This window comes from Heterodontus francisci, chromosome 23, assembly GCF_036365525.1.
Source record: "Heterodontus francisci isolate sHetFra1 chromosome 23, sHetFra1.hap1, whole genome shotgun sequence".
NCBI lineage: Eukaryota > Metazoa > Chordata > Chondrichthyes > Heterodontiformes > Heterodontidae > Heterodontus > Heterodontus francisci.
In genome coordinates, this window is record NC_090393.1 from 59,155,222 (window position 1) to 59,182,343 (window position 27,122).

A 27,122-nucleotide genomic window follows, 5' to 3' on the forward strand; every position below is an offset into this window, starting at 1 on the left:
CTCATAATCATCAGCAATTTCTGCTGCTTGTCTGGCCGTTGAAACCTTCGGGTTCTGTACATGGGTTCTTACCAATGGAAGGAGTGAATTTTTAAATTCATCCAGGAGAATTAATTTTCCCTAAGGTTCTCATACATGGCTTCCCTATTTAGTGCCCGTATCTAATAATCAAAATTAATTTGCTTTACCCTCTCAAATTCTGTATAAGTCTGCCAGCCAATCTCCAGAAGTTTCGAAATTTCTGTTGGTAAGTTTCAGGGACTAACTCATAAGCAGAGAGTATAGCCTTTTTTGCCATCACATAATCTGCAGAAGCCTCCTCAGAAAACATGATATAAACTTCATGAGGTCTGCCCATCAATCTGTTTTGCATGAGCAGTGTCCAGCTTTCCTTTGGCCACCTCATCTGTTTGGCTATCTTTTCAAAAGAAATGAAAAATGCCTCTACGTCCCATTCCTCAAACTTAGGGAGAGCTTGTATAAATTTAAACAGCTTTCTGCTGGATACTGGGGTGGAGTTAGATTCTTCCTCATCAGAATCTTCACTGGAGTCAGGACCACCCTGTTGTTTTAGTTCCAGCTTTTTAGCTTCGAGTTCCATTACTTCTCTTTCTTTTTCTCTCTGAAATGCTCTTTTTCCCTTACTTCTTTTTCAAATTCAAGTTTTTTCATTGTCAATTCTTTTTCAAACTCAAGTATTTTGGATTCTTTTTCCTGCTGAAACTTAAGTTTTTCCATTTCTAATGTTTTTCTTTTTCCTGGTGAAGCTCCAGTTGCTTCATCTGTAACTGAACTTTAGCTAATGCAACTGCACTACCCTCAGATTTGCTTTCTTCTTCCAATTCCAAATGTTGTGCTATTACTTCAATTATTTAGTTTAGTTTAGAGATACAGCACTGTCTGCTTTCTTAGCTCCTGGTTTGAACTCTAACCCCAATTGTGCTGCCAATGCTATTAACCTTATTTAAGTACCTCAAATCGTTCAGGGATACATCCTCCATCCCCAGAAGAGTCGCAGCAACTGTTAAAGACATTCCAAAGGTGTAGACTTTATTACACAAGAAACCTGGTTCTTTTATTTTCCTTTTTCAATTATTATTACCGCACTTACAATTGAACATTGTCAGCGTTGGGTTAATTGTGACAGGAGCCCCCAGTTATATGTTATGATGAGGTGGGAGGAGTGCACTGTTATTCTAGTCCTGCTTCTCCACAGGCCATACCATATATTTAAATTTTACCATCTACTGATACGGTCAATCATATACTCAATTTTTCCCAGAACAAAACACACCAACCAGGTTTCTTTAATAAACAACAAAATTATCAGTTTAATATCAACTAGGTCCTAACTAATAATGAAGTAAAACATGCACACAAATTGAAATATTAAAGCCCCTTATTTATCCTAGCCCTCACACACACACACAAATTTACATACACACCTGGATAACCGGGAAAAAATAAAGGGATTTTTGTTTATAGCTGTTACAAAGAAATAGAAGGAATAAAAAAAAAACACCTAGGCTGAAAAGAAGGTATGGAAACATGTCCTTTGTTTTGTTTTGGCATCCCAAATGCCGATAGATGGCCGTCATTAGGGTCTTCCTAGAACAGGCAATGTTGAAAATCAATTTGGGTAGGCTTTCCAAGAGATGCAGCTACAGAGGCTCCAAATAGGTCTTACAGGAGGACTGCAGCAACAAAGGTTTCAGTTCCCACACATTTGGTGCAAAGGTTCCTTTAAACATGCAGGGTTTCTTCAAATATAGGAGTAATAGGAAACTGCCACACTATATACAGGGTTTGTTTTCAAGACAAAGACAACTGAGCTGTTTTTCTTCTGGCAGGCATGAAGCAACCAACTGGCTTTTATAACAGTTCAAATTGAAACTGAAAACATTCCAGAAGTCAAGTGTCCTGATGTCCATAAATCTTGGCCTGTCACTCCTTTGTAAACATCTCCCCAAGTCAAAAACAACCCCTGCTGGGTTATTTGAAAACAGGTGACTTTCAGTAACTGTTTACAGTTCAAACTCAGTCCAAACATCCTGACGACCCCTTTTCTAAAAAAAAACCCAAAGTTCCAGCATCTATGGAATCCTTTTCAGATTTAAAATACAAATTCACAAAATGTAACAAAAATGGAAACACCTGTAACAGCATATTTAGATTTGTGTGTTTAAGAGACAGCATTAGCTGGAGCATTGGGCTTCAAAATGGCAGCGCCCATGTCGCATTAGCATCACAGCTTGATTAATGTCACAATCTACCTACTGTGCTTACTGCCGATGATCATTCCCTGTCTGCTCACCAAAAATGGCATCCTGTGCAGCTTGCACCAGAATTCTGCATGTGCACCACAGACTCCATCTTGGAGCCAAAATGATACACGCAATACCAAGAAATCCGGTGATAAGGAGTTGAATTTTGTAGCTGGTGTCTCTTCATCTTCACTCTCTTCTTCGTCTTCCTTCGCGGTCTGGGCAAATGGCCTTCTTCTGTACTGTAAAATTCTATGGGTATGTAAAATGATAAAGGAAAAAGGGCTTGGCTGTGGTGAGGGAGTGAAGAAAGTAAGAAGTGTTTGCATACACCATCTGCAGCTTCTCACTCAACAGACTGATGGATGAAGAAGTGGGATGAGGGAGGGAGGATCAGGTATGCAGATACTCTCGTCATTGATTGCTTCAGCCATGCTAGTTGCCACAGTCTCAGTGATATCGTTTCCCAAGATGACCATTTCCTCTATGGAGGTTAGAACAGACCCAGGTGCGCTTGTCCTCCTCCAGTTCTTTCCTGCTGCCTCCTGCTATGCACCACCTTCTCCTGCAGGAAGGAAGAAAGTGTGTCAGTGTGTGTCATTCAATATGTTTGGGTGATGTACTGTCATGGTTGAATAGCTGCCAGTGCAAGCTTTGAGTGTGGATGTGAGATTTACAGCAGTGCTATGTATGTGAGGATGACGTAAAGTATATGAATGTTAGTGTTGAGTCCTGATAGAGGTTTTTGGTGGTTGAATGATGGGGGCGTAGGGATTTGAGCAGTGAATGAAGCTCGTGGTATTGTTGGTAGGATATGCCACTTGAAGATGAAGTCACTCACCTTGATAACGCATGTGAAATCATTAAAGTTCTTCCTGAACTCCATCCACATTCGAGGAACAACACTCTTGGTGTTGACGTCAACCATTATTTCTTCCCACTGCCTCCTCAGTACGTGTCTGGAGGGCCTCCTGCCCCCTGTGGATACAGAACATCACTCATCCATTCCGTCTCTTTTCACCAAGACCTCCCGTGTTTTAACAGAAAGCCTTGGTGCACACTCTCTACCATGTTCTGCTATTCTTCAACCTTTGACGGCACAAATTCAACTCACAAAGGATTCCCATCACCTATTCCAGCCACACTGCACCTCCCCTTTAAGAGATGCTGGCTGCCTTTAAGTAGCACTAGGAACTTGAGATATCTGGTCCCCTGACGATGTTTGCAGCCAATGAACATCACTACTAGTGCTGGCTGCATGCTGTAATCATTTAAAGTGACAAATTTAACATGCTGCCTGCATTGCAATGAACGGGCAGAGGATAATCACGTACTGCAATCCCAGTGCCCACTTTCAGGGATTAGCCGATTTACTCTCCCTATGTAATTCTATGTAGGATTCTGGTATGAAATAGAGTAACAAGTGTGTTTGCTGACTACATATTGAATCTTTTTTGCATTTAGTCTGCCCTTGGAAGGAAAGAACAAAGTGTGTGAAGAGGAGGTGATTCCAGACCTGGTGGAGCTGCTCAGTGACCCAGAGGCTGAGGTCAGAGCAGCAGCAGCAGGAGCATTGATGTTTGCCACCATTACAACACAAGGTGAGAGACTGACAACCAATGTAGAAGAGACTTTGGAGATTATTTTGGTTAATGGATGCAAACAGGTGGTAAATGGGTGCTGTGCTAAAAAGATATGGCTATTTGAAAGTCTGGTCTTAGCATACAATTTTGGTCCTAATTGTTGATTATCATATTTTGAACTTGCCTGGGGTGCTAAATCAGACACCTGTAGGTTTACTACTCAAGTGCAGTTTAGGCACAATTTTTATGGGGCAATATGGGCTGGATTTTACCAGCCCCCCCAACGTCGGGTGTCGTGACTGGGTGGCCTGGAAAATACTGCCGGGAGAGGCCCCGCCCCATTTCTGGAATCAGCGAGGCCTCGTGGTGCCCCCCCCCCCCACCGCACCTCCCCCACCCCCAGCCGCTCAGTGACAGAGACCTAATTAAAATATGTTAATCAATTTAAATTAGGTGAATAAACACTTACCTTTTCTGGGTGCCGACCCACTCCTATATTCCGGCTGCCTGCCGGAACTTCCACGCCTTCGGAACTCCATTCGGAGATCTAAGGCAGAATACAGGTTGGGAGGGGGGAGGAGTGAAGTTTTCAGGGCCGGGGAGAGGAGTGGGGAACACTCTTACTATTGATTGAGGGGATGGTGGGAAGGGGCTTAAAGGCAAAGTTAATAACGTTTGCTGGGGGGAAGTTCAGGATTGGATGAAAAGTTTTTTTGGATAAAGGGGGCAATAAATAAATTGTTCGGTCGTTGGGGGTAGGAGAGCGGCTTCACTCTTTTATTAAATTTTGATATTAAACTGTAACATGCATTTCATTTTAAAAATTAAAATTACGTGTAAGGGACTGAAGCCCTTTAGAAATGGTGCTGGCGCCTACACGGTGGCACCGGACACCGTTGCTGGGGATGGAGCGCCCACCTCCACTACGTCATTGGGGGTGGGCAGACCACCCCCTCCATGTAAATGAGCCACCGCACTAAGTATTGCAGCGGCTCCGTGATGCACATCTCGCGTGTGCGCTGCCCCGTTTTTGAAGCTCAGCTGGAAAAATCTAGCCCAATATGTAAGCTCTACACACCCATTTCCACTGAAAGTATTGAGTGTGCTAGCTGACAGACAATGGCAGGTTTCAGGATAGCTCAGGGAGCGAGGGAGAGGACGCAGATTTCTCAAATGTGATCATTGTGGAGGAGGGCCAGAGGAAGAGGGATGTCCTGTACCCAGGACAGGGAAGGAGTCTACTTCATCCTCCTGTCCCTCTCTCCTGCAGCAGCTGGTGCTGCTGTGCCTGGCCTCATATCTTCTGATGCCCACAACCAAGCACTTCCTTTCTCCCAGTGACTCTTATAAGGTGCACAGCACTTTGTGAACTCCTCCGAGAATTCTGTAATAAATGTTGATACGTTGTTGGTGAAGTCTTGACGAAGTGTCTCAAAAATTCTCCCGACGTGTTTCAAAACTCCCCTTCAAACCTCAGGCAGCAAGTGAACGGTAAAAGGTGACATACCTCTAAGTAGCATTCCTCCCCAAGGATTAGTTTACTCCCAAACAGCTGGTCACTGTTAGGAAAGGGAATTTGATCACCAAAATGCCATGCTGCCTCCTAATTGGCCGCTAGCAGGCAACTTAAGTGGCAATCAGCCCCTTAATAATCCTCTGGCGGCCATTTCTAGCAGAAGCTTCAACTCCTTTACCAAAATGGGTAAACGCAGACTAAATGTTCTGATGAAAGGTCACAGACCTGAAACATTAACTCTGCTACTCACTCCACAGATGCTGCCTAACCTGCTGAGTATTTCCTGCATTTTCTCTATTTATTTTAGATTTCCTGCATCTGCTGTATTTTGCTTTAATAAACATGGGCAAAAACTTTTGTTTCATCTTAAGACCCCATCATGGCCTTGGAGGCTCTTTAGCACCTAAAGTCTCCAGGAAAAATCACCTCTTCATGTCCATTTTGCCAATCTACACAGATGGCACAGTGCCACTGGGAAAAATCTCAATCTCACTAGTCTGCAGTGATACCCCAGTGTTCTCGCAGTATCCTTATGCCAGAGGGCAGCACAGTGGCACAGTGGCTAGCTCCACAGCCTCACAGCTCCAGTGACCCGGGTTCAGTTCTGGGTACTGCCTGTGCGGAGTTTGCAAGTTCTCCCTGTGAACACCGGGTGCTCCGGTTTCCTCCCACAGATCAAAGACTTGCAGGTTGATAGGTAAATTGGCCATTGTAAATTGCCCCTCGTGTAGTTAGGTGGTAGGATAATGGTGGGATGTGGTAGGGAATATGGGATTAATGTAGGATTAGTATAAATGGGTGGTTGTTGGTTGGCATAGACTCAGTGGGTTGAAGGGCCTGTTTCAGTGCTGTATCTCTCTATGATTCTAGGGGTGTTTTAGTATTGTGCATTAGCTTCAGCTATTTTCATTTCTTATTATACCACTAATATCTCTTTCAACCTATTTTAACAAATTCCTGCTCTCATTTCCTTGCTGTGTTTGTATGGTTTGCTTTTCTTTTAATCTCTACTTTCATGGCTTGCGTCATCCATTTTGGGAACTGCTTGTTTAGTTTATATTTTTTGTTCTCAGATATAACTGCACTTTGCATAGTCAATATTATAAAAGTGTTCTGACTTTCCTCAACCAAGGTAGCTTCCAGAAGAACCTTTTTGCTGACTTATTTTCATTCATTCCTCACCACTTTGAATTTTGTTATTAAACAGACCATCCAGTTGCATGATGTCAACGTTGACCATTCCCTGCTTCCAGCTAACCTGCAACTTCCTCTTTGTACAACAGAACTAAAAGACCATTCAGTTTATTTACTGCACTGCATTGACCATTCCACCTCATTTCCTACTGGAAACAGCCACACTGTACCATTTGCCCAGAATTTTACTTCAGGCCAGAGTCCCCTTCCACCGGCAGAAAAAGTCGTTGGCGAGCCCACCTCCCACCGTGCCTGGAAGCCACACCCTGATTTTACATGGCCCAGGCCCTTAATTGGCCTCGGGCTGGACTTCCACCCCTCTGACACAGGAAGTTCTGTGTCCAAGAGCTGCCGGCCAATCAGTGGGCCGGCAGCTCTTCAGTCCCAGCAGCGCCACCAGGAGCAGTAGCTACTGCTGGGACTGTACCCAGCCAGGACCCGCAACATGGACGAGGCCACGGAATGCAGGTACGGTGTGTTGGGCCTCGCTGGCGATAATCGACTGGGACCCAGCGAGGCAAGGGGAAGGGTCTCTCTAGGTGGGGGTGGGGGGCAGAGGTGCTCCAGCGGGGAAGGCTTGTGCCACAGGGGTGCCCTCCATCGGGCGCAGGGTGCCCAATCAGGAGGCCCCACCTCACAGTCCGCAAGAAGGCCGCCAGGTTTTACTGGGCAGCCTTCTGAGCTACTGAACTGCCCGCCCGCTGCTGATAATATACCAGCGGCGGTGGAAGGTGGCCCTTAAGTGGCGATTAATTGGCCTGGGGCGGATGGGCCATTTGTCACCTCTGCGTCGGCTCATAAAATTGCAGCGGGGGTGGGAAGGCGACGGAACAGCACTCTCCGCCTCCCACTCAATTTTATGTGCCCACCTCCCCACCTCCCCCCCCCCCCCCCCCCGGCACCCAGGCCTCCAGCCCAATCCTGCAGCAGGTATAAAATTCCGGCCTTTATATCCCTGTTTAAATGAGAATCTGTCCATTTCCTTTCTTGAATGCTGCATTGCAAATTGTGTAAATCCTTTGCCTAAAGTCATACATTGAAGTGATTAGTTAGTGATTGAAGTAAATGGTATGCGAAGGTGGTGTAATTGTACATCATGTGAGGGCCACTATACAGTGTGGATGGAATTTGGGGTAAAAATTCTAATATGTTCTTCCCTGGATGAGCAAACAAATCCTCCAGTTAAATATTGGGAAGACCAAAGCCATTGTCTTTGGTCCCCACTACAAACTCTGTTTCTGACTCCATCCCTCTCCCCAGCAAATATCCGAGGCTGAACCAGACTGTTCATAGCTTTTGTGTCATGTTTGACTCTGAGATGAACTTTGGACCACATATACACGCCATCATTGAAACAGCCTATTTCCACATCCATAACATTACCCAACTCCACCCCTGCCTTAGCTGAGCTGTTGCTGAAATCCTCACCCATGCCTTTGTTCCCTGCAGACTTGAATATTCAAATACTGTCCTGGTCGGCCTCCCACGTTCCACCATGTGTAAACTTGAGGTTGTTCAAAATTCTGCTGCCCATGTACTAACTCACAACAAATCCTGCTCACCTATCACCCCTGTGCTCACTGGTCTACATTGTCTCCCTGTCAAGCAATGCCTCGATTTTTAAAATTCTTATGCTTATTTTCAAATTCCTCCATGGCCTCACCTCTCCCTACCTCTGTAATCTCCTCCAGGCGCACAACATTCCAATATATCCGGTGCTAATTTAGTTTTGGCCTCTTGAGCATTCCCCGATTTTAATTGCTCCACGATTGGTGGCTGTGCCTTCAGCTGCCTTGGCCCTAAGCTTTGGAATTCCCTCTCTAAACCCCACTGCCTCTCTTTCCTCCTTTAAGATATGTCATGCAGACCCCCACCTGCCAGGAATGAGGCATATTAATTTTGTCATATGAACATTGATCTTAAATTGTTGCTGGAGTGGGAAAATGACTTGTTAAACAGATCAGCTGGAAAAAACATTTGGATACCAACAAACAGGGCTTGGAGGGACAAAGGATCTATTCCCTGCTCCAATTTAACCCACAATGGACTTTGAGCACCAGGTATTGTGTATAAGAAGAGATATTCCAGGGTCAGCTAAAATGAGAGAATCCATAAACTGGTAAAACCAGCTGATCACATGACTAACTGGCTGGTCCAGGGTTTTTGAACTAGCCACAGAGAGTTTGAACTCAAAAAGACTGTTTGCTCCTGGAGTGAGAAGACCTCTCCTGTCTGCTCCCATCTCTTTCTCATAAGCCTCTGGACCCACTGAGGACACATGAACTTCAAGAGAGAAAAGTCTCCTACATCGAACAAGGTCTAAGGAGAAAACTAGGCCCCAAGGAAAAGCAAAACCTGCCTACAATCAAGGACTCTACAGTGAGCTCCAAGAACAGTCACCAAAACCATCTTCAGATATTGCTTCAAACTTTTCCACTTTATTTCTTCTACTCTTTTCTGTCTCTATCTGCACGCTTGTATCGCATATGCATGCTAGCATGGGCGCATTGTGTATCCGTAGGCGTTAACCGAATTAGAGTTTAAGTTTAATAAAGTTCAACCTTTTTTCTTTAAACCTAAGAAAACCTGTTTGGCTAGTTTCTTTGCCTTATAATTGGAAGTTAGAGAACAAGGATTCACTAAGGGGGAGCGAAAAAAAACAATGTGTTAAAAATTAGATTTTATAATATTCATTATAAGCCCACCGACTCTCACAGCTACCTCGACTACACTTCTTCACACCCTACCTCCTGTAAGGACTCCATTCCATTCTCCCAGTTTCACTGTCTCCGATGCATCTGCTCGGATGATTCTACGACAGTGCTTCTGATATGTCTTCCTTTTTCCTCAACCGAGGATTCCCCCCCACTGTGGTTGAAAGGGCCCTCAACTATGTCCGGACCATTTCCTGCACCTCTACCCTCACCTCTTCCCCTCCCTCCCAGAACCGCAACTGGGTTCCCCTTGTCCTCACTTTCCACCCCACCAGCCTCCATATCCAAAGGATCATCCTCCGCCATTTCCACCACCTCCAGCGTGATGCCACTCCCAAACGCATCTTCCCCTCCCTTCCCCTGTCAGCATTCCCTCCGTGACACCCTGGTCCACTCCTCCATTAACCACACCACCTCGTCCCCTTCCCATGGTACCTTCTCCTGCAATCGCAGGAGGTGTAATACCTGCCCATTTACCTCCTCTCTCCTCATTATCCCAGGCCCCAAACACTCCTTTCAGGTGAAGCAGCGATTTACTTGTACTTCTTTCAATGTAGTATACTGTATTCGCTGCTCACAATGTGTTCTCCTCTACATTGGGGAGACCAAAACGCAGACTGGGTGACCACTTTGCGGAATACCTCCGCTCAGTCCACAAGCAGGACCCCGAACTTCCAGTTGCTTGCCATTTCAACACTCCCCTCTGCTCTCATGCTCACATCTCTGTCCTGGGATTGCTGCAGTGTTCCAGTGAACATCAACGCAAGCTCGAGGAACAGCATCTCATTTACCGATTAGGCACACTACAGCCTGCCGGACTGAACATTGGGTTCAATAATTTCAGAGCATGACGGGCCCCCCATTTTACTTTTATTTTTAATTATTTTTTTCTTTTTTCTTTTTCCTTTATTTTAATTTTTTGTGTTTATTTTATTTTATTCCATCTTAGTTTGTTCAGTTTGCTTACCCAGTGTTTTTTTTTTATGTTTGTACCTGCGGCTGTTCAATTTTCAGTCCATTAACATCCTATCTGTACTAATGCTTTGTCTTTCAACACATCATTAACATATTGTTTTCCTTTGCTGCACGACCAGCTATTCTGTGGCCTTGTCCTATTTATACCTTCTCCTTTGTTATCTCTTGCCCCACCCCCGCTTTACTTGCTTATAACCTTTTACATTTCTAATATTGGCCAGTTCTGAAGAAGGGTCACTGACCTGAAACGTTAACTCTGCTTCTCTCTCCACAGATGCTGCCAGACTGCTGAGTATTTCCAGCATTTCTTGTTTTTATTTCAGATTTCCAGCGTCCGCAGTATTTTACTTTTATGTTAAAAATTAAACCCTGTTACGGTAAGACCAGGTGAAGGCTGAGAGGGAACCCTAGACCCTTTCTCACTGGGTTGTAACAGATATTTCTTAAAACCTACCTCTTTGGCCAAGCTTTTGGCCATTGGCCTTCTATGCCTTGGTGTCAAACTTTATTTCATAATACTTTTGTGAATTGTCTTGGGATGTTTAATTGCATTAAAAGCACTACATAAATACAAGTTGTTGTTGGCCTGTGGGAGGAGTATATGATCACAAACTTGCCGTTCCCACTGAAGTTGATGGATGGAACATCATAGGCTGGGAATGTTTTGCAATACGTGATTCTGGTGCATGCCAGGGAGTAGTGCGTTGCTCTGGAAACAGGCAATTCTCCCCCTCCCCCCACCTTGTTAAGGACCTAAATTTAATTGTAGAATCAGCGGAAGCTAGAGGTTCAGTCACCCTAGACTACACCTAGCCTAAGGCATAGGAATAAGTTCTTTCTCCATTTGCTGATAGTTGCCATTAGCATGATCAGAAAAAGAGAACAGAGGAAATTACCTCCCATCATATCACCCTTTCTTACTGAATGATGTAATCAATCATTGGAGCACCAAACTCATCTCCCTGTATGAAATCGTTGACCTCCTATGACATTCTGGATTGGGATCAGTGGCTGACAGACTTCAATTGTGGCAATTTAATTACTCCAGTAAAGTATTTAACTCTTCTGAGAGCCCATCAATGTGCCCTTCACGCCCTCAAAGTCCTGCTGCATCATGGCTGGGAGAATGAATTGCTTCAGGGGTCATAGTTTGAATATTTGATACATTAGGTGAAGAAGAAAGAGGAAATAAGCCACAGGAGACAGAAATTACCTTGAGACACTCCAATTAAAGGCAATTCAGAGAGACCAGTAAAGAGATGAGATGTTTCACTGGGGGACCCAGTTCTACTTGGTTCTGAAACTTGCAAATAATAAAATATAATTTGCATGGGTGAATGACGCAGCCAAGAGACTCAGAGACTAATAATATGGTTATTTCTGGCTACAACAGTATAGACAGTGTATAACAGAATGAAATTTCCTCTTTCACCCTTTATTTTTATGCCTTTACACTTCTGTAGAATCACTTTGATTTGATAAAAACATGATAGCAAGGTTCCCTGTAACATGTAGTACAGTACGGAGTAATATAGACCACAATGGTGCCAGGATTCATCCCTGGTCTTATTCTAAATTAGGTGGTCTCAACCAGAGCGGTGGTGAAGGCACTACGATAGATCTCCGTAGCACTAATTGAAGGGGAAAACATCAGCCAGTGCTCCTGCCCCTGATTACCATCACTTGTGTGACAAAGTGGATGCAAGCTGATAGCAGACTGAACAAGGTTGTGCTGAGCTGCAGTGTACCCACATCCGAATACCTCAGTGCCATTCAATGCTTAGATTCAAGTGTAAGGAGCGGCCACTGTGGGTGAGGCAGTAGCACCTGTGGAATTGTTCAAGGGTATCAAGTTCCTCTGTTAAATAATTTATGTAAAATAAGCAGTTAGTGGCTGTCTTAAATTAGGTTTCTGCCATACTTCCAGCAATGCTGAGGCCTGTGCTATCTTATACTTATTTAAGGAGATAATTAAGTTTAATTAAGGACATAGGAACATAGGAGCAAGAGTAGGAGTAGGCCATTCAGCCCATTGAGCCTGCTCCGCCATTCAATTAGATCATAGCTGATCATCTATCTCAATGCCATTTTCCTGTGCTATCTCCATAGCCCTTGATGTCATTAGTATCCAGATATCGATTGATTTCGGTCTTGAACATGCTCAATGATTGAGCTTCCACAGTCCTCTGGGGCAGAGAATTCCAAAGATTCACCACCCTCTGAGTGAAGAAATTCCTCTTCATCTCAGCTTTAAATGGCCTGCCCCTTATTCTGACACAATGTCCCTGGTTCTAGACTCACCAGCTCGGGGAAACTTCTGATATACATTCACCCTGTCACGCCCTGTAAGAATTTTGTAAGTTTCAATGAGATCACCTCTCATTCTTCGAAACGCTAGAGAATACAGGCCCAGTTTCCTCAATCTGTCCTCATGAGACAATCCTGCATCCCAGGGATTAGTCTGGTGAACCTCCGTTGCACTCTGTCTTTGGCCAGTATATGCTTCCTTAGATAAGGAGACCAAAACGGTACAAAATACGGGATGTGGGCGTCACTGGCCAGGCCAGCATTTACTGCCCACCCTAATTGCCCTTGAGAAGGTGGTGGTGAGCTGCCTTCTTGAACTGCTGCAAATCATGTTTGGTTGGTACACCTGCAGTGCTGTTAGGAAGGGAGTTCCGGGATTTTGACCCAGTGTCATGCAGACCCCCATCTGCCAAGAATGAGGCATATTAATTGTGTCACACGAACATTGATATTAAATTATTGCTGGAGCGAGGAAATGACTTGTTAAACAGATCAGCAGTGGCTGGTAAAACATTTGCATATTAACAAACAGTGCTTGGAGAGGCAAAGGGAGTTGCTGCCTGGTCCACGTAACCCAAATTGGAGTTTGATCACTGGACATTGAAGGTGAGGAGGCTCACATTCCAGGATGACTGTTAAGATGGCAGAATCCACAAACAGAAGTGGTCAAACCAGCTGGTCACATGACTAACTGGCTGGTCCAGGTTTGAATTCAGAAGGCTGTTTGAACTGGAACCTGGAACAAGGAAGCCTCTCTCTCTCGCTTTCTCCCCAAGCCACCGGACCCACGAAAGACACGTAAACCTCAAGAGAGTAAAGACTCCGACATCGAAACAAGTTGCAGCGTGAACTGGGCCTCAATGAACAGCAGCACTGACCAGCAACCAAAGACCCCACATTGAACTTAAAGGACTGTAACTACCAGATATTGCCTCAACCTTTTCCCCTTTATTCCTTCTACTTTTTCTGTCTCTATCTGCATATGTGTTTATCACATATGCATGCTAGCGTGGTCGCGTCACATATTCATAGTCATTAACCAGATTAGAGTTTAAGATTGATAAACTTTTACCTTTCTTGTTTAAATCTAAGAAAACCTGTCTGAATTTATTTCTTTGCCTTACAATTGGAAAGCGGTGAACAAGGATTCACTAAGGGGGAGCTAAAACACGGTGTTCTTTAAAAAATTAAACCCTGTTACAGTTAAACCGGGAAAAGGCTGAGAGGGAACCTCTAGACCCCTCTCACCTGGTCGTTACACCCAGTGACAGTGAAGGAATGGCGATATAGTTCCAAGTCAGGATGGTTGCGGCTTGGAGGGGAACTTGCAGGTGGTGGTGTTCCCATGCATCTGCTGCCCTTGTTCTTCTAGGTGGTAGAGGTTGCGGGTTTGGAAGGTGCTGTCGTAGGAGCCTTGGTAAGTTGCTGCAGTGCATCTTGTAGATGGTACATACTGCTGCCACTGTACCACTGGTGAAGGGAGTGAATGTTGAAGGTGGTGGATGGGGTGCCATCCAAGCGGGCTGCTTTGTCCTCGATAGTGTCGAGCTTCTTGAGTATCGTTGGAGCTGCGCCCATCCAGGCAAGCGGAAAATATTCCATCACACTCCTTACTGCTGCCTTATAGATGGTGGACAGGCTTGGGGAGACAGGAGGTGAGTTACTTGCCTCAGAATTCCCAGCCTCTGACTTGCTCTTGTAGCCACAGCATTTATGTGGCTGGTCCAGTTCAGTTTCTGGTCAATGGTAACTCCCAGGATGTTGATAGTGGGGGATTCAGTGATTGTAATGCCATTGAGCATCAAGGGGAGATGGTTAGATTCTCTTTTGTTGAAGATGGACATTGTCTGGCACTTGTGTGGCGCAAATATTACTTGCCACTTATCAGCCCAAGCCTGGATGTTGTCCAGGTCTTGCTGCTCTGGACACGGGTTGCTTCAGTATCTGGGGAGTTGCGAATAGTGCTGAACATTGTGCAAACATCAGCGAAAATCCCCACATCTGACCTTAAAACGGTGTGAAGGTCATTGATGAAGCAGCTGAAGATGGTTGGGCCTAGGACACTACTCTGAGGAACTCCAGCAGTGATGTCCTGGGAATGCGATGATTGACCTCCAACAACCACAGTCATCTTCCTTCATACTAGGTATGATCCAACCAGCGGAGGGTTTTCCCCCTGATTCCCATTGACTCCAGTTTTGCTAGGGCTCCTTGATGCCATACTTGGTCAAATGCTGCCTTGATGTCAAGGGCAGTCACTCTCACCTCACCTCTTGAATTCAGCTCTTATGTCCATGTTTGGACCAAGGCTGTAATGATGTCAAGAGCTGAATGGCCCTGGTGGAACCCAAACTGAGTCAGTGATCTGGCTATCGCTGAGCAAGTGCCGCTTGATAGCAGTGTTGATGACCCCTTCCATCACTTTACTGATGATTGAGAGTAGAATGATGGGACGGTAATTGGCCGGGTTAGACTTGTCCTGAATTTTGTGCACAGGACATACCTGGGCAATTTTCCACATTGCCGGGTGGATGCCAGTGTTGTAGCTGTACTGGAACAGCTTGGCTAGGGGTGCAGCTAATTCTGGAGCACAGAACTATTCAGTACTATTGCTGGATGTTGTCAGGGCCCAAAGCCTTTACAGCATACAGTGCCTTCAGCCATTTCTTGATATTACGGTGGAATGTATTGGATTGGCTGAGCACTGGCATCTGTGAAGCTGGGGACCTCAGGAGGAGGCCGAGATGGATCATCCATCTGGCACTTCTGGCTGAAGATGGTTGCAAATGCTTCAGCCTTTTCTTTGCAAAAAGACATTTTTACCCGTGTATGCAAATCCCCTTGCAATGTAGGCCAACATACCATTTGCCTTCCTAATTGCTTGCTGCACCTGCATGCTAGCTTTTAGTGACTCATAAACAAGGACACCTAGGTCCCTTTAGACATCAACACTTCCCAACCTCTCACCATTTAAGAAATACTCTGTCTTTCTGTTTTTTTCTAACAAAATGGATAACTTCATAGTTGTTCAATTCAGCTATGAAGAGACTGGACATGCGAGGGTTGTTTTCCTTAGAGCAGAAAAGGCTGAGGGGGGACCTGATTGAAGTATACAAAATTATGAGGGGCATTGATAGGATAGGTAGGAAGAAACTGTTTCCCTTAGCGGACGGATCAATAACCAGAGAGCATAGATTTAAGGTGAGGGGCAGGAGGTTTAGAGGGGATTTGAGGAAATTTTTTCACCAGAGGGTGGTTGGAATCTGGAACACACTACCTGACGGGTGGTTGAGGCAGGAACCCTCACAGCACATTAGTTAGATGAGCATTTGAAACGCCATAGCATACAAGGCTATGGGCCAAGTGCTGGAAAATGGGATTAGAATAGATAGGTGCTTGATGGCCATGTTCTTGCCCATTCACTTAGTCTGTCCAAGTCCCCTTGAAACCTTCTTGCATCCTCCTCACAACTTACATTCCTACCTAGTTTTGTGTCATCAGCAAATTTGGAAATATTACATTTGGTCCCCACATCCAAATCATTTATATAGATTTTGAACAGTTGTGGCCTCAGCACTGATCCTTGCAGTACCCCCTAGTAACAGCCTGCCATCCTGAGAATGACCCATTTATTCCTACTCTCTGCTGTCTGCCTGTTAACTAATTCTCAGTCCATACCAGTATATCACCCCCGATCCTATGTGCTCGAATTTTGTTTACTAACCTGTGTGGGACCTTATCAAAAACCTTCTGAAAATCCGAAGACACCACATACACTGGTTCGCCTTTATCTATGTTACAAGTAACATCCTCAATAAGTTCCAGCAGGTTTGTGAAACACGATTTCCATTTCATAAATCCCCCATGTTGTCTCTGCCCAATCATATCATTATTTTCTAAGTGTCTAGTTACATCCTTTATCATAGATTCTAACATTTTCCCTACTACTGACATCAAACTAACAGGTCTGTAGTTCCCTGTTTTCTCTCTCCCTCCTTTCCTAAATAGTGGGGTTACGTTTGTTACTTTCCAGTCTGCAGGAACCTCTCAAGAATCAATAGAATTTTGAAAGATCGTCACCAAGTCATCCACATTCTCTGTAGTCTGGGATGTAGCTCATCTGGTCCAGGGATATATCTATCTTCAATCCAGTTAATTTTTTGAATACTACCTCTTTATGAATACTAATTTCTTTCAGTTCCTCATTTTCACAAGTCCCTTGGTTCCCTCTTATTTCTAGGAGATTTTCTTGTTTGGTCTTTCAGCCATTTCCCTATTCTCCATTATAAATGCTCCTGCCTCCGGCTTAAATGGACCCACATTTGTCCTTGCTAATCTTTTCTTTTTCACATACCTAAAGAAGCTTTTACAGTCCTCCTTTAGGTTTCTCGCTAGTTTGCATTCATATTCTCTTTCCCCTATCTTTATCAGTTTCTTGGTCATCTTTTGCTGGATTCTAAATTGCTTTCAATCCTCGGGCTTACCATTTTTCTGGCAACCTTATAAGCCAATTCCTTTGATCTAATGCAATCTTTAATTTCTTTTGTTAGCCCTGGTTGATTCATCTTTCTAGTTGTGTTTTTGTTTCTTAGAGGAATGTTGTAGACCTTGTAATACCTCTTTAAATACTAGCCATTGCCTGTCTACTGTCAAATCTTTTCGTGTATTTTCCCAATCCATAATAGCCAACTTGCCCCTCAAACCTTCATAGTTTCCTTTGCTCAGATTTAAGACCCTGGTTTCAGAATGAACTATATCGCTTCCAAACTTAATGTAGAATTTTACCATATTGTGGTCACTATTTCCCAAAGACTCCTTTACAGAAAGGTTATTAATTAGCCTTTTTCATTACATAATACTAAATCTAAAATAACCGATTCCTAGTTGGTTCTTCAACGTACTCCTCCAGAAACCCATCTCGTACACACTCCAGGATTCATCCTGCACAGGATTAGTGCTGATTAGGTCGACCCAATCTATATGTAAATTGAAGTTGTGTTACCCATGTTGCATGCACCTCTAATTTCCTGATTTATACTGTGCCCAACATTACCACTACTGTTTGGTGACCTATAAACAACTTCCACCAGTGTTTGCTGCCCCTTGCTGTTTCTTAGCTCCACCCAAACTGATTCAACATCTTGATCCGTCGATCTAAGATCTTGTCTCATATATGCACTGATCTCGTCCCTTATTAAGAGCGCGACCCTACCTCATTTTCCTTTTTACCCATCCTTCCTAAATGAATATCCTTGAATATGCAGTTCTAATTGTAATGTAAAATCTGTTGTGTCATCAGCCTTAGGTCAGTGGTAGCACAGTTAGAACTTTGTGGGTTCAAGCCCCATTCCAGAGATTTGAGAGCATAACCTCCGCTGACGCTCCACTGCAGTTCAGAGGAAGGGCTGAACTGTTGGAGATACTGCCTTTTGGATGAAACATTCCCCCACTCCCCAAACCCCAGTGATATCTCCTACCATCCACTGTCTTCTGAGCACCTAATACCCATCTGTGAACTGATCCCCTTCCCCAGCTACTCACTAAACTTCAGGAATACGGCACTGTGAGAGGTTCCGTCTTTCGGATGAGATGTCAAACCCAGGCCCTGTTTGCCTTTTCAGGTGGATGTCAAATATACCAGAGACTACTTGAAGAATAGGGGAGTACTCCCTGTATCCCTGCCCAATTTATCCCTCAACCAACATCGCCAATACGGTTTTAGCTGTTCATTTATATCATTGTCGTTTGTGAGAGCTTACTGTGCACACAAATTGGCCGCCACGTTTCCCTACATTACAACAATGATTCCACTTCAAATTGGCTGTGAAGAGCTTTGGGATGTCCTGAGTTTATAAAAGGCACTATATAAATACAGGTTCTTTCGCTCTTTGTTCATTTATTCTTTTACTGCATAATTCATTTGTTTGGCTGTTCAGGCATAAGCCACAGTCCAGTGTAATGTTATTCTACTGCCTTCTATAGTCGAGAGGGATCGTGTGGACAGGTGATAAAAACAGTGGGCAGACTTTTCACCAAATTGACCCACTCACAGCATGGAGTTGGGAGGGGGTGGTGGTGGGGGGATTGGGGCCAATGGGTCAGGAACCCGCTTGTGAGAGAAGCCTCCCACTTCCAGGTTTCCCGACCAAACATGCAATGTGAGTCTGATGATGATACACACATGTCAATGGAAAGATTTCTAGTTAAAGCAGAGTTGTCCAACACACGGCCAACAGGCAGGATCCGGCCCACCAAAGGTTTCTATCCGGCCCGTGGATGTAAACGGTACTGGGGCCATTCCTCATCCTCGCCAGGGGTCCATGACTGGTAATTTCACAGATGCAAAATTTACCCATTCGCTTCTTTTTTCTTCGCTCAGCTTTTTAAAAAAGTCACAAGTCAGTTTCACAGCTGACAGATGCTGGAGCGAGCACAGCAATTTCCCACTTTCGGAGACATTCGAGATTTTCTGGCAGGTTCCAACTTTTTTTAAAAGCCTAAAGTTGGGAAACCGCTATTCTCGCTCCAGTACTTGTCAGCTGTGAAATAAACTTACGTCTTTTAAAAAAATAAAACTGACCAATCACAAAGCCACTCTGCCATTTTCAGAGAGAGAGAGGTATGCAGAGAGAAGGTGGGAAGAGAGAGATGTGAAGGGAGAGAGACAGAGGGGGGAAAAAGAAAGAGAGAGAGGGGAGACAGAGAGAGGGGAGACAGAGAGAGGAGGAGACATGAGGACACCGAGAGAGGGAGAGAGACAGAGGGGGGAGAGAGACAGAGGGGATAACAGAGAGAGAGAGAGGGACATAAAAGAGAGGGGGGAGAGAGGGGGGGATAGAGAGAGAGAAAGAGAGGGGGACTGAGGGAAGGAGAGGGGGGACAGAGAGAGAGAGAGAGACAGAGGGAGGGAGAGAGACAGAGAAAGGGGGAGAAAGACTTGGGGAAAGAGAGAGAAGGACAGAGAGAAGGGGAGAGAGAGAGGGGGAGAGGGACAGAGAGCTTTCACCTACCTGGCAGGAGGTAGAAAAATTTTAAAACAGCAGCTGAATCCATTGATGGATAGTTCCCGGTTTCCTGTTTTTTTCAACTTTGTGGGCGGGGCCTAAGCCCAAACGTGCAGGAAGAACTAGAGAGCACCATGGGAGGTCCAGCACTTTGACAAAGGCTTACTGTGGCAGCTGCAAGTACTGCACGTTCCAGCTATCTTTAAAAAAGGTAGTTTGCAGTTTGAAAAAAACACACAGCTGTGTCAACAAACAGCCTGTCTGTACAAGTACTGAGAGCTATCGTCTTTCACTCTTAAAAGGGCCATATATGGAATCTCTCTTAAAAGGGAAAACAAAAAACTGCTCTTGTAATAAATACAGCCTGTAAAAGCCATATATATTTATTTTTTAAAAAAACAGGATCATTAGCGCAATGGATTTCAGATATCCAGTTATAGACTGGAATGTGTCAGACATATCGTCTGCATTTAAACTAATCCGACAGCAAATGGAGTTGTTTTTCCTGGACCAGGATGTGACTGAACCAGTGAAACAGGCTACCAAAATTAAGATTACACTGGGCAACGAAGATTTGAAACAGCTCAGTACTTCAGGATTGTCGTATGAGCATCTGTAGGACTCTAGTAACACTCCTGGAGCAGCAACTGAAGGTACAGTTACATTTCCGAGTACATAGGCTTAAGCTTATGACCTATCGGCAAAGTCAAGATGAGTCCATTGACCAATTTGTAGCAAGGTGCCGAGACAAAGCTCAATATTATGACTTAGCAGATATTGTATTGTTTAAATGGGTTATAGAGCTAGTAATGGTGCCTACCCCCACGAGAGGCTCATAAAGACCTGATAGAAAAGAAGAAAGGGCACACACACCATAGAAGCATGACTCAATGATGGAAGGAAATTTGAAGCCATCATGGCTGGGCGGCAACAGTTACAAAAGTTGGGACAGCTACAAATATCGGTATTGTAAACAAGGCTCAGAAGTGTGCTAAGCCTTGTGGCAAATGTGGCCTGATTCACCCAATTCTCAGTTGTCTGATGTACCAGGACCAGTGCAAAGCTTGTGACATGTGAGGACATTGGGCAAGACAGTGCAGAAGGCTGAGCTCAGATACTGCACACAGGAATGGTGGCAGATCACAGGCAGAGACAGTGCCTGTAAGAAGGGATGACAAACAAAATGAATGGTATGCCAACACACAACAAAAACCCAAGCAGGTACATCAGGTCAGCAGAGAGGCAGATTGCTAGGACGACACTGATGAAGAGTGCACTCGTGTGAACAGTGAGTATGCATTTCACATAGTTAGTATGGATCAACATGTCAATGCTATTACCCAATCTGAGGCATTCATCATGATCAGGATTATAGGTCCACAGAAGAGTGGCAAGCATAACCTCAGAGAAAAATCAACACCGAAGCAAGTGCAAATATTTTGCCCATTCGTCAAGTGAAGGCCATGTGCTCCAAGAGATGGGAATCTATGGTGCAACCCACCATGGCTAGGCTGGTGACCTACAATGGTTCTCTAATCAAGTGCTTTGGAACGAAAACTTACAGTGCAGCTATGGGAGATCCAAATGGCTACCACAAACATTTTACATTGTAGACTCAACTGGACCAGCTGTCACAGGACTTCCAGAATGCTGAGGTCTACTTATTATCACAATACATGAAGTCAGTACTAAAAAAGGCAGAAAATGTCCAGGTTGAGTGTATTGGGGTCGGTCCATGTAAAGGACGACACAGACTGGCAGTGTTGGCATGATGAGGAGGTAAAATTGGGAGTCTCTCCTCCGACTTCAGTTCATTTTAGCAAGTACCTGGAGGCCAGAGGGATCGCCAGTGAATGACTATGTTGCCAGTCATTATTTTTCTGAGGTTTTCAAATGAGGGAAGAGATTCACGACAACCAGATATGGACGAATAAGCAAACCTCCTCTATGTTTTACAGACTGTTAAATTTGTTTATCTGTAAATAACATTTTATTCAATCATGTTTAATTAGTCCGAACCACAACATCATTGTTTCTTGTACATACATTGTTATCTTTGGAAAAAAGGGGGATGTTGTTGGATGACCTTAAGACCAGACCACCTTAAGGACTGCAAGTGCAGATCATCAGAGGAAGTGATGTCAAGTCACATGTGACCAGGCAGTTGTGGGTGAGTCTAAGATAGTAAGACCTGTGTAGATGAGCTTGTGCAGTAACCTTTTGTGTATGTATGTTCCAGTTCAGTTATAATAAAACTCCAAGTTCATTTTGGATATTACTTGTAGTCCTGTGACTCTGAACAGATCATCCACCAAAGGACAAGTAATACTACAGCACTCACCCTTATTTTATGGTCATCTCACACCTACCCCTCACAGCCACCCTCCACAGATGTTGTTATTCCATCCTCAACTCTCAACACTCTGTTTTCTCTCCTTGCAGAAGAGAGTTCAGAACTCCACAAAGTGACAGAGAATCAGGGATAGCCCTCAGGTGTTGGCCACCCTGACCGCTGCATAGGAGGAGGAGGTCTTGGAGTTGGCAGGGTGGCAGAGTGCATAGCCATTGGTGATGGAGAGATGGGGGTCTGGTGGCAGATTTAGAAATCACATTGCTCTGTTCAACTGGATAGAGATGCTGAGCCTCAGGGTTCATCCACGAAGAAGCCAATTCTGGAGTAGAAACAGAAAGTGTGTGAGGTTCTTGCAGCATTTCAGAGGCACTGCACTCCCCTGAAGAAAGATTGGACAAGTCCGTCTCAAATGCCAGTGCCATGATAACTCAGGCCTTTGCGCTGATGTCCACCTCCATGGAAAGAATGGCCACCTGCTTGGAGCATCAGACACAGCAAGCAACAGAGCGCATGCTTGCCCTCATCAATGGCTTGTACAATCAGTCTGCCACTTTAAGTAGGATAGAGGGAAGCCTCACCAGTGCCTCACTAAATTGCAGCAAAGTGCTCTCCAGCTCTTGGCTAGCAGGGCGGTGCGGTTAAGCCATGACAGGAAAGATGGAGAAGGGGACAGGGAAGTGGGGCACTGCTCAAGGCACTCCTACTTCTCATCCCTTGAACCCTACCCCCCTGCCCTCAGTCAGAGCCCTACAAACTGCCCCCTGTCCCAATGAGCAAGTCTGCTGCTGCTGCACAGGTGCAGGTGGAACAGTCTTTGGTGGGCCCTCAGGAGACCCAAAACCCAGAGGACATCCGCCAAAGGCATATCAGCTGTCAGAATAGGGGAACGAGCAGCCTGCCTCCAGCACTGCTGATGCCACAGGGGTGCACTATGGACAAGTAATAAGAAAAGAAAAAGAAAGACTCTTTAGTTGCACAAGGGGATTTCATTGGATGAATATAAATAGGTCATTGTGATAATGTATAGCAAAATGTAAATGAATTGTGCACTATATTTCAATCTCCAGTGTCCAGTTATCCCCATTGTTGCCTCCTGCCTTCCAAAAGGACATAAGCCCTGAGGAGAATGGCATGACCAGAGTTGGAAGATGAGGAAAGGGTGTGAATGAGATGGAGGGATTTCTGACTGTGGGAATGATTTGTATTCGATGGAAGTGGGAGACCATGGGTTCAGCATTGTTGTGCCATAAGGCTTCACAAGCTCAAGTTATCTGAAGCGTGCCTGGATGAATTGGTTGCAGACTTCTCTGGCAGCTAGGTGAGCAGCTACAAGCACCCTGGCCACATCAGGCTCCTCTTCCTCTCCCTCTGAGGATGAAGAGTGGTCCTCACCTCCTGCCTCCTGTAGCTCTTGTCCTCTCTGCAACATGATGTTATGCCAGACACAGCAGACTGCTACCATTCTGGACACCCTTGCTGGTACCTACCCATTTCTGTCCAGGCACCTGAATCACATCTTCAGCAACCCAATGATTTGTGCTATGTCCTTGTGTTCATATGGATCTGGTTGTATCTTTCCTCTGCATCAGTGGTAGGGACCCTCATGGTGTTATCAGCCACATCATAGAAACCATAGAAAATATACGACACAGAAGGAGGCCATTCGGCTCATTATATCCGTGCCAGTTGATGAAGAGATACTCAGCCTAATTCCATTTTCCTGCACGAGGTTCATTGTCCTGTAGGTCACGGATAGAAATCATAGAAAATGTCCTTAGAAGATAGTCCTTATCTCCAAGAAGCCATCCACCCAATCTGCTTGGAGGAGTGAAGATCTGTGGGAGATGTGACTGGCTCAGAATGAAGGCATTGTGGCATCTTCTAGGATATCTTGTACAGACATGTATGAAATCCTTCTGATGGTCACATTCCAGTATTAATCGAGTGGATTAATTCGATTGGTGAATTCTGCTGGTTGATCTGAGAGCGCCTTGATTGCCACATGTGCGCAGTCTATGATTCCCTGCACTTGTGAGAATCCAGCCACTGCAGCAAAAGCCACAGCCCTCTGGTTTTGACTGTCCTCATCTGTAGCAAAGTGGACGTATGTGGTAGTCCTAGCAAACATGGCATCTGTTACCTGAAAGATGCAGATTGTGAAATCCAGCAGATGCCACCTGCAAATCAATGGAAGGAGCAGGAGGCAAAGAAGTTCAGGGCCGTGGTGACCTTGTTAGTTACTGGCATTGCATTCCCACCTGGCCCATTGGGAAGGTCTTGTTCCAGGAGGCTGTAGATGTCGGCAATGACCTGAGTGAAAGCCTGAGCTCCTGATGCTCCATCATGTCGAGACAGCTGATCCTCTGCCAATATACCCTGTGCTGGGATTATCACCTCCTTTGAGCTGGAGCTCTGTGTCCATCCTGTCTGTCCGTGAAGCAGAATGTGGCTAAGAAGGCAGCTGCTGGTGTTGCTCCTGGTGCTGTTGATGTTGGTGTTGTTGCCCCTCTTGTCTCTCATCAGAAATCCAAGGTCAAGCTGCATCAGCTGCCCCCATTCTGCAGTGGCTGACAACAGGGACGTGCAGATCAAGGTGGGTAAACTCCAAGATAGGTGAAATTACTTCCAAAAAATTGGAATCATCTGTAAAGCAGCGAAGTCATACTCTCAGAAGAAGTCCTGTAAGCACAAGCCTTTCACATGGACATGGAAGCAGTTGCGCAGTTTTAGTCCTTTAAAGGCTTTCCAGCTTGTCAGTATCACAGTACAGTGAATCCTTGCTGTGCTCATGCCTTGTTGACCCTGGCAAGTTTCACACTGCTCAGGAAACCCGTGCATTGGCTGTTAAAGCCAAAAATCTTGGTTAAAGGCGCAATTAATTGCCTCTTAGTGTATTTAGCAGGCTGCTTCTGAACACCTCTGGTAAAAGCTGGAAGTAACAGGTTCTGGGTTGGGTTTCTGGAATGTTGGCATTTTTGGGGGCATTTAACCCCCGCCTACACCCTAACCCGCACCCACATCCCAATTAAAATTCTGCCTAGTAAGCCAAAACAAAGTGAAGAGGGTTTCTGTTTGATCCCTGGATAAGCTGCAACTGTTCCCTGATCTCTGGTGAAAGCACTCTTTGACATACAGGTAACAAAGGTTATGGGAGTCATCTGAGGTGCAGGGGTAGATTTTTAACTTGCTACCCAGTCATAACATTGACGCTGTGGATTGACTGCCCATTATAGAACAGCCCAATTTTCATTGTTTTCAACGGAAATGAGAATCAGGAACGATGTAAAGCAAGTTGCTGATTTGCTATCACCCATTTTACACTTTCTCACCAAGTCACGGTCTACCCCTACCTGTTGACCAAGTTGTGAAGTTGAAAATGATCCCCACTGAATGCAAAAAATGTCTAACAAAGTAAATCAAAAATGTAGCATAATCCATAAAGGAACTTTACATGAAAGAGTTAATCACTGATCCATCAGAATAAATTAAAGCAAGGAATCAATGGCTTCAAGGGAAGAGAGAAAATACAGACCAAAACATAATTTAAAAGAATTTGCAGTGCTTCAGTAATTGGCTGTCACTGCCACATGCAAGAGTAATTAAAAAGACTAATCAATGCTGCTTTCTTGAATATTTTATATTTTTGTACAGTCTGGAGAGCTAATTAACATCCAAGCAGTTGTATAATGAGGCAGGCCTGCAAATGGTGAATGTGGAATGGAAAACCAGGGCAGGTTTGATGTTCAGAGAGTGGAATCATGCCTCCTTCAATGCTGTATACTTTCATTTTAGTGAATGGTTATAATGCTCAGACCTCTATTGCATGCAGCAATTTGTCAGGTAATGTCTGCTTATAGCAGGAATAGGCCCTTATTGTGTTAACCCAAATGAAAATAATGCTTTTATTTACCACTAAAGGGTAGCTATTCATAGTGGCAGAGGGTGGGTAGTGGTGTTCCACAAGGACCAGTGCTGGCAGGGTGGGGAGGGAAATAGTCAATACTGAGGAAGACTGCAACAAATTACAGGAGGACATTAATAAACTTGCAGATTTGGCAAATGACAAATAATAAAGTTCAACAGTGATAAATGTGAGGTAGTACATTTTAACTGGAAGAATAGGGAGGACTTTCATTACTTAAGGTGCGAGTCTAGGTGGGGTACTGGAACAAATGGATCTCAGAGTTCAACTACACCAATCACTAAAAGTTGCACCATGGGTTAGCAAGGCCACAAAAAAGTATATCAAGCACTAGGGTTTATTTCTAGAGGGATAGAATTGAAAAGTAGGGAAGTTAATTGGTTAGAGCTAAAAAAAACAATAGAGGTACCATTACATTGCTGGGTGCATTCTATAGGCCACCAACTAGTGGGAAAGATATAGAAGAACAAATCTGCAAGGAAATTACAGAGAAGTGAAAAAATTATAGAGTTATTATAATGGGGACTTTAATTATCCTAATATAGACTGAGATTGTAAAAGTGTAAAGGGCAGAGAGGGGCACGAGTTTTTAGAGTATGTTCAGGAGAATTTTCTACATCAAAAGGTATCAATGAGGAAGGAAGCATTGCTGGATCTGGTTCGAGGGAATGCAGTGAGTCATGTGAATCAAGTCAGTAGAGGAACACATAAGGGATAGTGACCATAGCATCATAAGGTTTAGGTTAGCTATAGTAAAGGGGAAATCCAGAGTAAAGATAATTAATTGAGGGAGGGCAAACTTCAGTGGACCGAGAACAGATCTGGTATAAGTAAATTGGAATCATAGATTGGCAGGCAAAATTGAAAACTGAACAATGCCTGCCTTTATATAGGAGACAGTTCAGGTACAGTTGAGGGAGAAAGGTAGGACAAACAGATCCAGAGCTCCCTGGATGACAAAAGAGATAGAGAGTAAGATGAAGGAGAACAAGGGTGCATATGACAGTTGTCAGGTGGATAATACAATTGAGAACCAGGCTAAATATAGAAAGTTCAGAGGGGAAAGTGAAAAAGAAATGAGAAGCAAAGAGAGGGAATGAGATGAGACTGGCAGCTAAGATAGAAGGGAATCTGAAAGTCTTCTTTAGACACATAAATAGTAAAAGGGTGGTAAAAGGAGGAGTGGGGCCAATTATGAACCTCAAAGGGGATTTACGCATGGAGGCGGGGGCACGGCTGAGGTACTAAATGAGTTCTTTGTATCTGCCTTTACCAAGGCAGAAGATGCTG

The 27,122-nt window shown here is 44.5% G+C and overlaps 1 protein-coding gene across 1 annotated transcript in view; it reads left to right on the forward strand.

The window, feature by feature from the left end:
• The window catches only part of LOC137382928 (radial spoke head 14 homolog), a 56,327-nt gene that overhangs the window by 12,403 nt on the left and 16,802 nt on the right, over nt 1-27,122 (forward strand). The window contains exon 2 of the mRNA XM_068055503.1: nt 3,729-3,865. Within this exon, the coding sequence (XP_067911604.1) occupies nt 3,729-3,865 (137 nt within the window). The remainder of the gene's footprint in view (nt 1-3,728; nt 3,866-27,122) is intronic.